Raw genomic sequence first — 17,589 nt, 5'->3', positions numbered from 1 at the left:
TGTCAAAATGTGCTGTCTTGTGTTTTCAGAATCATGGACACAGATGGAGAACAATTAAATACAAAATATTGACACAGGCCCTGCATGATTTTTTTTTTTCCTGGGCAACTGTCATGTTTTCCCCAAAGATACATAAAAGGCTTAAAATAGTGCCTGTAGCTGCAGTGAATGGGGAAGAAAAATTCCCCGGGGGTGCATGTCTCCTGACCCCCCTTATGTTTGGGCTAAGACTTGAATGTTTACAATGTCTGGCTCTACCCCTGCTACTACTTCAACAAAGAGGATAGAGAAATTGGAGAAAACACAAACATCACTTGTTTTGTTCTGATTGTTCTTCTCACAATCAGAGAACAAGCTGCAGGCACAACCGAGACTTCGGAGAAGCCTGATGATAAGGAAATAATTTTGCATCGTTGTTTATTTATATTATATATATATATATATATATATATATATATCATATTTCTATCCTTATTTTCCTTAAAGCTGAGAACAGACGCAACAAGACCGTCTCATCCCCATAAACTTGGCAGACATTATCCCGACCTTTGGCCTTTTTTCCTGCATTTTACCTCACACAGCAAATGGAAATGTCACCCGAGCGCCTCAGTGTGCGATTCCACAGCTAAACCTTTAAGACTCTCAGCACGTCTCTGAAGGGATACAACAATATCTTTGTCATCTCAGGCTGTTTAGGGATTCAGAAAATTGAGCACTTTCTCTGTGCTGCATACTGAAACTCCCACTAATGTAAGCATGCGAGTATGAATGAGCCCCCTACCAGCGCAGAAATGCAGCGTAGGAGTGTGATGGGAAAATCCAAGGCAGAGAATTACAGCTGCACAGGTTACGTATCCCACTTTTCTAGTTGATTGAGCGCTAGTGATGCACGGTCACGTTAAATAACCTTGTCAGGTTCAGTTTAAAATCCACCAGAGTCAGGGATGTGGTAGGACAGGAGTGACTGCATATGATTTGCATTTTCATACATCTCCCCTGTGGATAAAGGTCTAGGTGATCTTCATTATCTCGGGAGGAGGGATTTTTTACACAGCTAACCCATTAAGACAACAATAAAAGACCAGTAAAATACATTTTCTTAAAGGAAACTCCAACATCTTTAGAAATAAACAGGTTCACCATTATGCGTGACTCAGGACTAAAGATCAATATTACTTTGAACATAGACCTTCTACCAACTCCAAAACGACAGTTTCATTTGTTTGACTTGCTGCATGCAGCCACTGTTGTCTGTAAAGTCAATGCAAAACGGATCCTAAAATGTATTAATCACACAATATTCAAAATGTAAATGTGCTCACAAGATGTTAGGAGATGTGTCTTTCAGTCAACAAAAAGCAGCTCTTGGTATGCCACTGTAGTTTCACAGGAACATGTCACTTAAAGGATTATCTGTCTATTTCAGTAACACTTCAAATGCTCCACAGTCTTCATGGAAACTGACTAAGTGGATTCACTTCAGAATTTTCTGAACATTATAGTTTTAAAATTAAAATATTGAAAATTATTTTTGGCACAGTTTTCCTTTTAGTCGTTTAAAGGAAGATCAAGATAAATACATAATGTAAAAAATGATGAATTGCTTCTTACCTTTAGACCTATGGTATCTAAGTGGTGTTAGTAGAATACAGGGTCTAGAGAAAGCAGTGAGAAGTGCTGCTGTGTGTGTACTCACTGAGCAGGGACTCCATTAACACTCTGTAGGCGCTGGCGTGCCGCTGAGGCTGCCACTGGGTGCACAAACCGGTCATCCTCACCTGATATGCACTCAGGTTGGTCACCCCCAGGTACACTGCAGAGGGAGGGGGAGAGGAAGAAGTGTTATCTTTAAGATGACACCTTTTCAACACAGGAGAGAGAAATGTGTTAGCATTCACAAACATATTTACAAATAATTCAAGTGTTTGAATTATTCCTTAACTCTGAAAATTGAGATTTGTAGAGATTAATGCTCCACGTGTTTACGGTGTCTTCGACATCATGTGATGGATGTTTCTGACTCATCCCATATTAATTTTACCCTGACTCCACCTTCTTTGTACAAATGCTACAAAAATAGTGTAGAGATGTAAAAACAAACTCTGGCCTTCTTCAGAACTCTAAAAATACACAGTGTGGAGTTGTAAGCATTGTTCTCCACATGCTGCTCCTTCAATAAAGCTGCGTATGAGCCACTGTGTTTCCAGATGACAGATTAGAAAGTGTCTGGCCAGTTTGCTTCAAGGACATCGATGTGCATTTTTATGGAGTTATTTACAGACATAGAGAGAAATATAGCACTGTCTTTGCCCCAGAAGTGCATCTTATACACACAAACGCCCAAACAAACCCACACACTCTCTATTTATGCAAACGGGATATGTGCACTTTCATGGTCCGACTTTTGAAAGCATCACTTATTCCAAGTTCAAAGACATTAGCATGCATGTTTCTGTGACTTGATAATGGCCTTGTTCATCACACTATATTTTGCTTTCCCGCTGACAAAACACAATATTTTCCACTTAAGCCAAATATGTAATCTGCAGTATTTTGGACTCCCTGCAAAGACATAATGTATCTCTGCATGTTTATGTAAAAATCACACCATGTGATTTGAAAAGAGGTTGTAAAGGGATTCTTTATTCAGGGTCTCAACAGCACAGTGCAGGTAGTGGTAGACAAAATATCACGGTGGGTGGGAGTGAATATGCTGTTATCAATGATGTGAGTATATTTAAAGTGCTGGTGTTTTAAGAGGAAAACTCTGAGAAGCATCAGCAGTGACTGACAAAATGACCAAACAGCTTTTTATTTCTTTCTTTTTTACGGAGGCAGTGATCAGCTTCCTGCTCACCACAACAGTCCAGTAAAGCATTCACATTGCTGCTGACATGGCACCAATCCACCGGTCGATCTCACGTTCCTCCTCACCCCTGCTCCTGAACTTCTTCACTTCGGCAGTGACTCACTTCACATTAGCACTCTACTTTCTACTACCAGAGTAGCCTCAGACTTCCCAGTCACTTCACACTTGGCTGCAAACTGTCCCAGTGTGCTCAGGAGGTCACAGTCTCTTAGAGACAGGGTGAGGAGCTCAGACCTCCAGAAGGAAGCAGAACCATTACTCCATTGTGTTGTAGGGAGTAAGTTGAGGCAGGTGTGGCATCTGATACTAATGCCTCCTAGACGCCTACCTGTAGAGGTGTCCCAGGCCTGTCCAACCCATGGCAAAACCAAGAACACACTGGAGGGATTACATATCCCATCTATCCCAGGAACACTGTAGGATCTCCTAGGAAGAGCTGGGGGAAGTGGCTATGAGCTAACTCACTTAGCCTGCTATCATTGTGATCAATATCCAGAGGAGTGGTAGAAAAGATGGATGGATGGATGGATGGATGGATGGCATTGCTACTGCACTACAGGCACAAAAGATGGTAAATGTTCAGTGCAAATTCTGACTGTTCTGATGCTGCAAAAAACATTTTTGACTCAGTGACCATGCCTCCTACACAAAATACAAAATGGGAACAGACTTCTCCCAACCCTTAACCAAAAAGCTTTAGTTACTGAAACTTAACAAAGGAGGAGGAGAGGCTTGGTTCAGTTTTTCGTTAGAGCAGCTGACCACAGCACACACTGGGAAACACATCTATGACCCTCTGTTAAAACTAAACAAATCTTTTTTTACTCTAAAGATGGATGATCATGACACTCATGAGTCATATGTTGTGTTTTATTTATTTATCTGTAGACATGGTAGCTTCTGCAGGTTTTTTCTTTAGTCAAACTTAAAATGATCCATATTGAACTCTATATTGATGGAAGTGCACTCACTTGAAAGTTTGCTTTCAGTCCCGGAATGTGATTATGTTCTACCAGCACAATGACACAGCAACAATAACAGCAGATATTTTTGCTTAATGCTCAAGTGTCAGTTTTTCATAAAATTCCCACATTCATCTGCCAGGTGATTAAAGTTGTACAAAAGTGAAATCAAATGATAAGTGAAAAGGTTTTACAGGAAGACCTGAAGCACCAGTCTCCTTTCTGTCCTCAACAACTCTGATACTTGTGCTGGTGTGTGACATTGAGACATCAGTCCACTGATCTCTACTGGTCCACTGGCTTCATTAACGTGCTGCTGAGTAATATGATAGACACTCCACTCACCTCCTGGGATCCCACTGGCCTCATATCAACTTACTCTCTTTTCAACTCCATCTATCTCTCCATCTTTCTCCTTCCTTTCTCCATCTTCTTCGCCTTTTTTTCCCTCTTCTTCTTTCCCTTTTTTCTTTGCCCCAACCCCCTTAAACTTGTCCTTCAAATCAAGTGCTTAATTGTTATGCAGAAATGTGGCTCCAATGCAAAGGGACACGCTCCATTTAAAGCTATACGTTGAGTCATTTAGCTGACACTTCTTTTGAGAGTTCTTATCCAGAGAGAAATGAGAATGGATGAAAGGGTGGAAGTTCAGTGTCCTGCTCAAGGACACTTCAATAGGACACATGTTTTTTGTCGGTCACTTTGGCCGTCATGGAGATCAGAGCAGAGACCTTTCGGTTTCAAAAGGGCTGCTTCACCAACAGGCCAGCCTGTGGTGAAGTGGTTCATTATCTTGCAGGAGAGGGAAATCCAGGCTCCTACTCAAATGATTGTTCTTGAGAAGCACTGACTGATCGAACTGGAGCAGATGCTCAAAGAGCATCGGGAAGTGTCCACATCATCGGCAAGATGATTAAATCTATTCTGTCTGCAGTTCCTTCCAGGGCTGAGATGTAATTAGGTTAAAAGTGTTGAATAGATATCAAGGTATTGACATCCACTTGTTACAGGCTGCATCTCTGATTAGATTAGAGGAGACTGTTTTTTCCACTTGTGTTCAAAGTGGTGCAATGGACAAAGGAGAGAAAACAAGGTATACAAATGATCGGCTTTAGAAAATGCCAACCAAACAATTAAGTTACGAAAACGGTCTGAGAGACGTGTTCGTCCAAATCAATATTAGTCTGATGAGAGTTCATTACAACAGGGATAAATTGTCTTGTATTATAAAAATTTACACTTGTTTTTGCTTTAAACAATGTAATATTGTGGCAGTGGAGGAACGCTCAAATGTTCATTTTCAAAGCTTCATCTGTTCTAGAATTATTTGAAGAAGTGCCACTGTAAAGCAGATTTTTGCTAAGATTTGCTAAAATCACAGAGAAAAGAAACAAAATACATTTCTCATGATGGATTTTGCCTTCCTGACCAGAATTTCAGTGAATCACAATGCATTTCATTGGTCACATTCTGAAAAACAACTAAATCGTATACTATGCAGTGAAATAGATCTTTTTATGGACATCAACACTTAATAAAATACAATAAAACACCAGAAAAGAATTCCAAACAATTTGATGCACTACATGTTTTTTTTGTTGTAAGTGAATAAAAAATGTAACTTAATTTTTGTCTGCAGTTAATTTTATTGGTGTATATATCTAAAAATAAATAATCTGTCAGGAGATCAATAACACCACGACGAAACTGTGGCATCAAACTGAAGTAACAGAGATGGACTTACGGGTCTTGGCTCTCCCTGACAGGGCTTCACTGGAACCAGTGGTGTAGGAGGCAATGACCTTGACGCTGTACTCCGTCCCACTCAGCAGGTTGACGATCAGTATGGTGTTCACGTCCTCCCCTACGAAGGTCTCCAGAGCTGGCCCGGGGGCTGCAGAGGGGGCAGGATGATTGAGACAACACGTCAATGGTCAGTGAATGGAAGGAGCAGGTTCAGAGGCAATCACTCACTTCAAGTCCAGTTAGTGGGAGAGTATGGAAATGAGACTTGGTGATGGAAGGTGTGAAGGTGACACAGGCAGGGAAGAGACAGAAACACGTAGTGGAAAAGCACAAAAATATGACGGAGTGGGCAGAGAAAATGTCTTTTAGTTTCATCCATATGAGAAAAAAATGAAAGAGGCTTTCATGTTCAGGTTTGTGATTTGTGTTCACATTCATTAATATTATGTTTAAGTTAGTTAATAGGTTTCTTTAAAATTGTGTGCCCAGTGATCCTTTTCAGAATCATAGTCACAGGACTGTTCATGCACTCTCTCAATCACACATATTTGTATGTCTGTATATTTAGTGTTTTTTTTTATGTTTCTTACAAGATGTTTCCTTTAGCTTAATTAAACAGACACAGTTTTTGTGCATGAGCACACTTCATGTGTGTGTAAATTACCAGATAGTGGCTGGTAGACGACTCTGTAGCCCATGGTGGGTGAAGGTGGAACGTCCCAGCTGATCCTGAAGCGGTTATACCATTCCTCTGATACTCGCAGGTTCTTGGGAGCTGAGAGAGGAACTGAGGAAGGGAGACAGAAAAGACACATTTTATGTTTCTATTAAATTGTTACTTAGATTTTAACAAAATGTCTAAAAATGTTAGCAAATTAAAATGTCAATCAATGCACATTTTGGTACATTTATGTGAAAGCAGAATAGGACGTGAAAAGATAACATAATCAAGCATTTGTGTTTTTTAATGAATTATTATGGCTCTTTTGATCAAGGAGTACCCTGTCGTGTTTTTATCAGATGCTATGGTGGAAAAAAATGAGGGTGATAAGCACTAGGGCCTCTGTCTGGACTCAAACCAGTGACAGGAAGAAAAAAAGATGAAAAGAGGGAGACACAGCAAGAAACACAAGGAAGTTGACAGAAAAATCAATTAAAAAGAAGACAAAAGAGAACAAAACAGGGACAGGATTTTAAAAATGAAATGAAAGAGTAAAAGTGAAGAAGGTAAGGGAAGAAATGGCAATGAATTAGATAAAGAGGAACAAATAATCCTGTATAACAACACACTAAAATACATCATAGTTATAAAGTAAATCAAACTAAATAAATTGTTACTGAAATACTTTCTAAAAACCAAATTTCCAAAATGTCAGAGGGAGTAAAAAGTGCTTCCATAATGGAAACTGTCATCACAAAGCAGAGAGAGAAAAGTCCAGGGAGAAAATGAAAGGACAGAAACCAAGTTGGCTAGAGGAAGATAATGAATAAGAGTCCCAAAAGGATAAAGTTTGATAACACTTCATAAAATCTCAACAGTTAGCACAGTAAAAATGTAAAGTCCCTGCACTGATACAAAGTGTACAGTTGAATTAGTCTGTCAGACAGATATTAAAGCCACAGGACTTATCATTAGGATGACTGGGACAGAACAGGATGGTATTAAAGTTCCTCCTCTGGCATCAATTAAACCCTTGAACACTCATCTCTGTTCCAGGTTTACTCCATGGCCTTAAAATGGCTTGGATGTAACTACACCTTTGCCTCATTTAGTATTCACAGATCTACAAATATGCAAATTAGCACTGCCTCTATCTCCACTCACCCCTCGGCTGCTCATCTGCAGTTTGACCCTGCTCATCGAACATACAAACCTCTGTTTACTGTACTAAATGTACAAGGTCGCCTACAAGTCCATGTATCATAATGGTCATGTGTTTCATGTATCTCTCTCTACAACGTTACAACTGTAACAGCGATAGATAAGGTGAGTGTTCACCTTGGTCCCAATCACCAGCTCTAACTTAGCTACCTGAGCTACCTTGGGCCCTATCTTACACCCAGCACAAAGCAGAACAAACCAAAACACTAATGTCTTTGTTAGTTTCAGACCGACGCAGATTGATTTTCAGCGCCCACGTTGTGTAAATAGCAAATACACTTGCATCCATCTGACCATCCATGAGTGTGCTGGTGTTAAAATGAGGTGTGGTCAGGAGCGTTGTTATCTTGACGCAGCAGAAAGTGATTGTGTGACAACAAAAACCTGGTCTGAAGTCAGTGGCGCAGTATTTCACTTCTATTTTAAGGGCTCATTATCAAGAGGGTAATATGCATCTACACAGGTGGGCTCTGTCTCTGTTACGCTCAAGCAGAAGTGTGACACTGTTTTACATTCATCACTTAGGCTAAATTTGTCACCACCATGATTCATAATGAACCGAATATTTATTCACATTTCTCATAATAAACATAGAAGAGGGCAAACACTGTGATTTGTGCTGTTGCTTCTTTGGCCCAACCCTTTCTTGCCCCTCAGGGCGCACAGAGCTGCTGCGTGCATGTGTCAGGACTGAGCTCACTGGTCAGTCAAAATATTAAAAAACACTCCCATAATTAATTAAGAGACTAAGTAAAACGCTTTTGAACCATGCGCTTGGCTTATGTTTCTGGGATGTGATTTGTGTGCTCTTACATACATTTCTAACCTCTCCACAGTCCATTTTGTTCATCCTGAACCGTGATGGATTCAAATCCTCCAAGGATCCCTTTGGTTAATGGGAAACTGAAGGCTTTTTCAGATCCAAATCCCAGCATTTAAAATGCTAAAAACCCCCAGTCCCATTCTCTCTGTGTTCCATCATTCCTCCCCGAGTATCAGTCCTCACCGTTTATGAGCTGAAACCTCCAGATTATTCTGGCTCTTCTGCCTCATTTTCCCTCTTCACCTTCCATAGTGCTTCACTATTAAAAACCCAATCATCCTCTCTGCATTCAGTCATACTTCCCCCGCCTCACTGTGCCTTCATGTGTTACAATCTCCACGTTATCCTCACCTCTTCTGTTGTGTCCTTGCAGGTCCTGAGAACATAATCATCATCCTCTGAGCTCTTTCTGCCATTCCTCCCACTGTCTCCACCCTTCAGGCCCAACAGTAATGAGAAACTGGTGATTTAATGAAACCCTCTAACCAAGGGAACTTTTTTAGGAACTTGAGTAATGACTCTGCATGTAGACTCAGTTTTGATTGCTATAGGCCATATCAGTTATGGGTCAGTCTTCCCACTTGTTCACATGCAGTGGAAATGCAAACATAAGGTAAACGTGGTGACGGACCATTGAGTCCTCAAGCGGGTTTCTGATTTTTCTTCCCTGTGCAAAATAAGGAATTTTTCCACATGGGTGGTTGTAAGCCTTTCATGACACCAGTTGGTTAAAACTTATTTTCAAATCACAAAATGTCCCCATGTGCCACAATCAGAGTGAAAACTGACACGGAGCAGTAACTGCTCTACTGTTGTAACATGTGAGAAGTTTTGAAGCCTTAGTGATGTCCCTCACTTGTAAGTCACTTTGGATAAAAGCATCTGCTAAATGTAAATGTAAACTCTACACAAAGTCTAGATATTACTCTCACAATAAGACAGGTTTTCTGTTGTAATTATTTCATTTTCATGTAAATAAAATATTTCAGACCTGTTTGAGTGACTATGTTCTATGTCTAATTCTAGTTTGTGTGAAGTGACAATCCTAGAAGCCCTAGCCCATGAAAAAACACCCCTCTCTTATGTGCAGGCTATTGCTAGAGACTACAATTGGTCCCAATTACAATGTCCCCTAAACGCCTCATATGCAGAGTATTGGTAGACTTTACAATTGACAGATGCTCCCTGAATGCCCTACATGCAGGCAAAGGGTAGACACTAGCTACAGCATGCATCATCAAGGGGTTTTGGGGCAACAGCCGTGCACTGTATTGTGTCTTTATGGGAGGTTTGAGGGGGTTTGTAGTTGTCATTGCCAAATGCACCAATCTGAGATTTGTTTGTCTCTCCTGATCGTGCGCTTCCACTGTAACTTCACCTCTTTAAAACCCTCTTTTTCAGGAACCAGCTGAGTCCTAAGATTTAAATCTCCTCCAAACATCTGGTTTTCTCTTATACACCAGACATCAGCTCATGAGATCAAATGTCCAGTTTGTACTGACTTTTGTGTCTCATTGTCCATGTTTTTTTTCTCTTTCTTTCAGTACTGAAAACCCCATCAGCCTTTGTATTCTCTCCCACACTTCTCTCGGTGATCACCCCATCCCTCAGTGGATCAAACCCTCAGATTATTCTGCCTCTTCTGTCACATTATCTATCTTCAGTTTGAGGCTAAAAACCCAGTCATCCTCTCTGCATGCCCTGTCATGCCTCCCTCAGCGTTCACCCCATCCCTCATAGGTTCAAATCCCCAGATTACACTGGCTCCCTTTGTCACATCATCTGTCTTCACTCTGAAAAACCCAATCACCCCCCCCCCCCCCCCCCCCCCCCACCCCTCCTGCATTCCCTGTCGCTTCTCCCTGGGCGATCATCTCATCCCTCACTCGCTAACAGGAACCATTCATCATCACCGGGTGTCTGAGACCCCGTCGTTTAAAAAGCAGAGAATGTCGTTAGCGCCTGCTAATGTGTGTAATGCGCTGCACAGGGAGACATGATGGGACAGAGTGGAAAGATGAATGTCTTGAATTTGGTGTTTCCTCCTCCGTGGAAGCAGAGTATTTGTTCTGTAATGCACTTGGCAGCAGAGAAAATCATTAGCCTCTGTTGGTGCATTCACAGCGGCGTTCAGTCACATTTAACAAAAGAGGAAAGAATGCTTCCCACATATTTCTGTCTTTAGCTCCACAGTAAAGAAAACAAATGTTGTACATTGAGCTATCAAGACAGGCTGCTATCTCTTTTTCCTCCTCTGAAACTGGAGTGTAACGAGCAGAAAGCACCTGAACAAAGAACATCTGCAGGTGCTAAAATGTAACAAGAACTTGGGGAATTAGTCATTGCAATAATCGACTATTATTAACTATTATTAAATATACATAAATGCAATACTTTTGTTTTTGCTCCCATTTTTCATTTGTCTCAGCACACAAAAATCTTTCTCTCAAATCTGGTTCACAAATGTGTTTGAATCTGTGTTAGTGACTATCCATCCACCTGACAGGTGTGGCATATCAAGATGCTGATTACGTAGTATGATAATTGCTCAGGTGTGCCCTGGGCTACTCACAATAAAAGGCCCCTTTAAAATATGCAGTTTTATTCTGGAAAAAAAGATTATTAAGCACTGTTATGGATTTCTAGGCTAAGGTTCTGATCCATGACCCTCCCACCCAAAAAATGCACATCTGTAGCCCAGGTCATGAGAAATCAATAGTTCTGTGCCTTATAAATGTCTTTTTTTCAAAATAAAACTGCACATTTAAATAAATAATACAACAGATATTACTGTCAAGCTATTGCTTTGAACTGAAAGCACAACTCCAACATTCCCTACAGCTCTGAATGAACAACATTCCCAAAACAATGAAATGGCTTAAAACATTCACCATTTATCTTCAAACTAAAAATATCTTTACACTCCACTTTATGACAGAAATGAATCCTTTTCATTTATGTTGGCGATAAGATGGATAACGCCCCCTCAGTCCATCTCCACTCCCCCTCTGGCAACAGTCCTGCAACATTTTGTTGAGCAGACGAGACATGCTAAAGATGATTAATAGCTAACAAGTGTCTGTTCCGCTTAAATTGTGTGTGTGTGTTTGAGAGTAATGAGAGTTTGGTTTAAAACAGTTACAGCCACTGTGGGTGGAGATTCTTCTTTCATCTTAATTTCACAGAGAACTGAGTCTTCCTCTTAGGAGCATGGCAGAGTTTCACACCCCTGCACAAACACGCCTTGTGCATGTAACTGTGTACCAGCACGTTGTTATATAGGCATTTAAGTCAGCAACCTCCCAATCATACATAATGCTGTTTCTTAGATTCCCAAGAATGAAGCTGTTCCAGCTTGTTTCCCCATTTAAAGACCCAGTCCCAAGAACCACATCTATGTAAAACATGTTTATGCAGCTAAGATATGCATTTATTAATAATTTTAAAGTTGTTAACCCAAACTTCAAGTCTCTCTCTTTTTTTACTGACTCCTTTGTTCCTTTACTCTTATTTCCGTGTTTATGATCTCAGCTTTTATTCAGTCATTTTCATTCTTCAGACAACTTAATATGACTTTATACCTAATTTTAACCATTTACACTTCTACTACTATATACTTTATACTTGCAACAATGATTATTTCAGTCTTATCATCATGACTTGAAGGCAGACCTCTGTTTTCATGGAAATACCAAAGGTGAGAAAAAAAATCCACAAAAAGTAAGAAAAATAATAATTAGACAGGACAGATAATAAAATCAGATAGTGAGAGAGAAATAATAAATAGAAGATAGATGAGATCATAAAAACCTAGAAGAAAAAACTAGTATTGCATTATTTCCCTTTCTCTTTCCTGTCATTTTTCCCTCATTTCTTCCCAACAGGAACTTCTCAGCAAAAAGTGTGTCTACATCTGTACTGGAGATCAGAGCGACGACGTGTCAGAGTGTTGGGTGGGTCAGGAGGTCGGTGCTCTGATCCACAGCAGCTTCTCATCTCTGCTCTTAAATCATAGCATCAGATCTGCTGGGATAATTTGACCAAATGACTCCTGGAGTCGCCGGGAGGTAAAACATGAGGCTTTTCCTCCAGAGAATCTTCAACAATAATCTGTGTTCTGTTTGTTAGTTTGTTTATTTGTGTTTTTATTGTTTGTGTTTATTTGTTTGATTTTATTTTTCAAATAAATTTACTTCACTATTTTTTTTGTATTCTAAATGATTTCTGAATGTAAAATGAATGAAAGAAAGTGAACTGACTAAATTAAAAGACAAATGGTCAAAATAAACTGAACATGAATATGACTCACGTGTTCGTCCCATTCGTGCCGCTGTTGGTCCCATTCCATCAGGGTAAACAGGGGTGATGCTAACTTTGTACTCAGTATCTGACAGCAGAGGCTGCAGAACCAGGCTGCTCTGTCCTGTGGGCACCGTCCTCTGGAGGCAGAGACAAGCTTAAGTTTAATCATCATTCAGTTTTTGCAAATAACTGCACAAATGCAGTGACGTTGATCAGAACAGACAGGCAAACTGAGAAAGAACGGTCTCTTTAATGTCTTCTTTAATAGTCCTAAGTTGTATACGTTGTATAAAGGTAGATGTCCATGTGTTTGTGATTATAAAGCAGGTCTAGGTTCTATATTAACACTGTGAAAGTATCAAAGCCTCAGTCCACAGAGAAATGCACACAGCCTGTATTCAGAAACTGAGCCTTAAAACCAGCCGTCAGGACTTCTGGAACTCTGTGATGTCACAACAAAGCAGTCACTGCCCTCAGCCATGCCCAAAGCCCCGCCTACCTGGACCCACCATCCAACCTTGCAGGATTTGGTTTCTCTGAGTGTTTACCTGAAATCTGATATATTTTTTATTGGATCGCTCAGAATACAGTCAACCAATCAGAAGAGAGGCTCAGATCCTCTCTTCTCATTGGCTGACTGACCTGTTGTTACTAGAACTCCAGAGAGAAGCCTGAGAGAGGAGATGTAAAACTACACTGCGATGGTTTTTGGTTCTTAAAACCAAAAATATATCATTTAATGGAGATCAACACTTCAAATTAAACACAGGAAAAGTGCAAAATATGGACCTTTAAAATCACTGATGTGGTATTTCACCTGTCAATCAAACATGTGGATGGTACTTTGGCATTATCTTCTGTCATGGACATTATGTTGATGCAGCTCAAGCTCTTTTTTCAGCCATGGTGGCTGACGTGCTAACTACAAATACCTTCTTTTGTTTATTAAAAAAACAAAAACAAAAAGCACTTCACTTCACAGGTGAGAGTCAGAAAGAATCAACATGGATATTTAGTGATGTTTTTTCCATTTTTAATCAGGTCCATTACTTTAATTAATGTTACACTGCGCTCCACTGTGCTGATGGCAGATGTGGTAACAACAGGACTGACTGTTGGGCTCCACACTCTGCAGGAGAACACACGCTGTCTTAGTTTGTTCTGAAGCAGGGTTGTTTTGGAAATGATTTGTTTCCAGGTGTTTCTTCAGTGTTGGAGACGAGACTTAATGCAAATGTAATCAAACAGTCACCAAGAAATAAACAGCCATGTTCCTGAACCACTGAAAAGGATCTGGAAGTGATATGATTTTAGCAGAATTCTTCTTTAATATCAGCTTATTACATACTACTGCTTCCTCTCTGACTTATTCTTGAATAACTGAAGAAGCAAATTAAGTTTTCATAAGTACCAAAAAATAAGTAAAAAACAGCATCAGCCATTTAATAGAGGTGAAGCAGTGAGAGTTGCTGCGGCGTGGCTCTGAGGTTTCAGGTGCTGCTGAGGTTAATTGTGTCCAGGTTCCCTCCTCACCTGTCTGTGAACTTTGTGACCTTTTTTAAAAGTGCTCCCTAAATGACTCATCCGTCCAGGTGAACCAGAGCTAATCTGCTTCTTCACCCTGCATACTTCATTTCTCTCTCTTTTCTCTGCTTCCAATTCCTCTGCTGCTCTCTCTACCTTCCTTATTCCCTGCTCCTCTTTCTAAATCTGTTGTTTAAAAATTAAAAATATTTTCTGATTTACATTATCATTTCTTGCTTTCTCTATAAATCAGCAACCCAGTGGAGCTCTCCTCTGAAACCTTTGACACATCTTCATTTACTCCTCTATCTAACGTGTCGTAACACTAACTTTTTGACAAAATTAAGTTGAGAAACTAGAATCACCTCTAGACGGATGGACAGACAATTCGAAAACATAATGCTCTGGCTTTGGCTGTCACTGGAGCGGAAGAACAAAAATAAAACCTGTCGGCTTTTGGCTAATACAATGAAATGAACTGCAGCATGTATCACGATCACAGAACATTGCCCCCAGTGGCCTAAGCAATCAAAGAATCAAAGAGATGCAGAGGTAAAACTGTGATGCAAAATTTCTAATTGAAGGCAAATAATTTCTCAGCATCACTGAACCCTTATCTATCAATCAGTTAGGTGATAGTCATCTGTCAATCAAAGACATTTTCAAACATGTCAGTGGTATCATACCTACGACTGAACTGAGTTTCCTGAACTGAAATTGAAACTAATCTTTAGCCCTTAATAAACAATGCTAAAGTTGTTCTGTTCTGAGGAGCAAAAATCTTTCAGGATGTTAAAGGTTGAGTTCTGTGTATGCATGTAGACAACCTGAGTCTTTTCCTTCCTCTGTCTCTCTCTAAAACACTCTTTGTATCTGCCTGTCTGTTTGTCTGTCAGGCCGGTTTTGCATTCTGAGCATGTACAGTCTAGCCTGACTCCATCCACAAACCATCCACTTCGCAAAAAAAAAATCTCTCTCAGACATGTCAGTCAGACAAACACTGCGGGCCTTGACAAATCCATTTCAGCCCAGTCTGATGAAAAAGGCAGCAAGTCTCTAAACTGTCACCAATCCACACTGTTTGAAGAAACCAGCCCCAACCACAATCTTTTTTTTCTGCTCCACCACTTTGTAAATGCAAACATGGTTTCATTAAGTATTTATGAAACCCAATCTAGTTTTGACAGAGGCTTTGCACAGGCCCAGAATATTAAGTTTGATGCACCTGAGCTACAAGCCTTAAGAGAAAACTGAATGGAGAACAGTCAAGTACACAGATGACGGGAGTCAATTTAAGGCGACTATACTAGTAAGCAATATGACAATACATCTGCTAAACTGCACAGTAATGCAAACCAACAATAACTACTTCAAAGAAAACTGAATTAAATGTTCCCAAATAATTACAAAAATACATTTTTTAACAAGTCCAAGGGATCCATGTCCAGGTGCCACTTCACCCCACCCTGACTTAAAGATTCCATATTATATGAAGGTAGATGTCAATGCCTTGATTATAAAGCAGGTCTAGGTTCTATATTAATACTGTGAAAGTATCAAAGCCTCAGTCCACAGAGAAATGCACACAGCCTGTATTCAGAAACTGAGCCTTAAAACCAGCCGTCAGGACTTCTGGAACTTTGTGATGTCACAACAAAGCAGTCACTGCACTCAGCCACGCCCCAAGCCCCGCCCACCTGGACCCACCATCCAACCTTGCAGGATTTGGTTTCTCTGAGTGTTTACCTGAAATCTGCTATATTTTTACTTTTAACTTATTTCCTATGGAAAAGATGGGGCTTCTAACAACAATCTTGATGGGAGACTGTGTGAACATGTACAGAGACTCTGACTAATGCGTAATGAAAACTGTGAAAACTGGCAACACAGATGGCGAGATCAAGAATTGAAGCCAGATTTTATAATGATCATACATTTAATTTCACCTCATACAAAACAGTGGTATAATTTATTCACTAACATAAATCACAGAGATGGAGAGAATTTATTTGGATCAATTCATTATTTCATCACACCAAAATTAAAAGTAAACAAACGAAAGTTCAACAACTAGAGGACTGGAGACTGTGTAACTACTTGAAACCAAACCACACACATTTTCTGGAGCTGCATAAAAATCCAGCCTTTCTGGGATTGTATACTGTCTGTTCTGTGTGAGACACTGGGTTATATAATCCCTCCATTATCGCTTGTTTTATCCTTGGGACATTTGGAAGGAAATAAGCATGTAGAAGATCAATACTTAGTCAAGATTCTCCTCACAGCCAGACAGAAAGCCATCACTAAGAACCGGCTCAAGACTGATGCACCAGAATACAAACAATGTGTTTTGTGACTGTGAGAGTCATCACTCTCTTCCTGTGAGGAGCCTTGTGTGCTCAACCTTTAGCTCCCTCCTGACCAGCTGAATACATGGGCCCGGCCGGGGAACTGTCCAATGCTGGTTGGCTGCTTCGTAACATCCTTCAATTCAAAATATCTGGGTTCTCCAGTTCTCCAGTGACAGACCGGACAGCTGCATCTAAGTTCTGTCCCTGGATTCCAAACTGATCGTAATAAGTGTGCTTTTTTGTTAGGTTTAGTGCCAGTGTGAGTACTGTCAACAGATACACAGTTTTTTGTGTACGTCTATAGATTGACACGCGAAAATGGTGAAGCACCATTTTCTATTTGAACTGTTTTTTTCTTGATGCGTGTATGGTCTGACGGATGAAAAAAAAAACTCCTGAAACTTTCAGACGGGAGTTGGATTCTTTGCTGGAGTGTATTAGCTACAGAAAATCTGTGACAGAAGGAAAACCACGAAGACTAAAACTTTTTAATCCTCCCTTGACTACGTTTGTGACCTCCTGGAACAACATTTTGTTGCAGACAATAACAGGAAGAACTCACACAGTGGAATTGCACTTGATGCCCAGCAGCTTTGGTTTATTGGACAGTGAATGAGGCAGCACAGGGAAATAACAGAGCTTCACTGAGTTCTGAATCACAGCTTTCTGTGCACAGATGGCTGCACAGTCGAGTCGCCCCGCGGCTATGATGTAGATACCAACATCTGGTAAAACAGTCTGAAAAAATCTGAATGGACATCAAATTCTATATTTATTGGTTGGTAGAAGAGAGTGTTGAGGAAATCTGATCTCAGTGACAGAGGGTTGGTGCTATAAGTGCTCCTAACTGCTTTAATCCCTTTAACAGCAGTGACAGTGAGGAGCTGGGGTTGTTTTCACCCTGTAAGTCTGTATGTGTATGTCATCACGGTAAAATGTAGTCCTGGAGACGCCTACTGTAGCAGGAACTAACACAGAGGTGGAGATCAAAATGAGGGCTGAGTTAGAAGACAGGCGCGGTCATCAACCCTCGATTAATTGTGGGTTGGAACGTCAACATGTTGGAAAAGATTGAAAATGAAGTAGCAGGTAAAGGAGGGGTGTGTTCTACTCACTGTCACAAACCTGTG

General features: G+C 40.3%; 1 protein-coding gene across 5 annotated transcripts in view; it reads right to left on the bottom strand.

The window, feature by feature from the left end:
* Positions 1 to 17,589, bottom strand: part of LOC139633878 (collagen alpha-1(XIV) chain-like) — a 154,183-nt gene that overhangs the window by 65,165 nt on the left and 71,429 nt on the right. For all 5 annotated transcript variants that reach the window (XM_071499902.1, XM_071499900.1, XM_071499903.1 and 2 more), the window contains 4 exons: positions 12,592 to 12,721; positions 6,242 to 6,364; positions 5,576 to 5,725; positions 1,697 to 1,813 (listed from right to left, as the gene is read on the bottom strand). In XM_071499902.1, coding sequence (XP_071356003.1) covers positions 1,697 to 1,813; positions 5,576 to 5,725; positions 6,242 to 6,364; positions 12,592 to 12,721 — 520 coding nt within the window. The remainder of the gene's footprint in view (positions 1 to 1,696; positions 1,814 to 5,575; positions 5,726 to 6,241; positions 6,365 to 12,591; positions 12,722 to 17,589) is intronic.

Source organism: Trachinotus anak, unplaced genomic scaffold, assembly GCF_046630095.1.
Source record: "Trachinotus anak isolate AG129_WGS33_773 ecotype Australia unplaced genomic scaffold, CSIRO_AGI_Tana_v1 ptg000016l, whole genome shotgun sequence".
NCBI lineage: Eukaryota > Metazoa > Chordata > Actinopteri > Carangiformes > Carangidae > Trachinotus > Trachinotus anak.
This window is presented reverse-complemented; position numbering and strand designations above follow the sequence as displayed.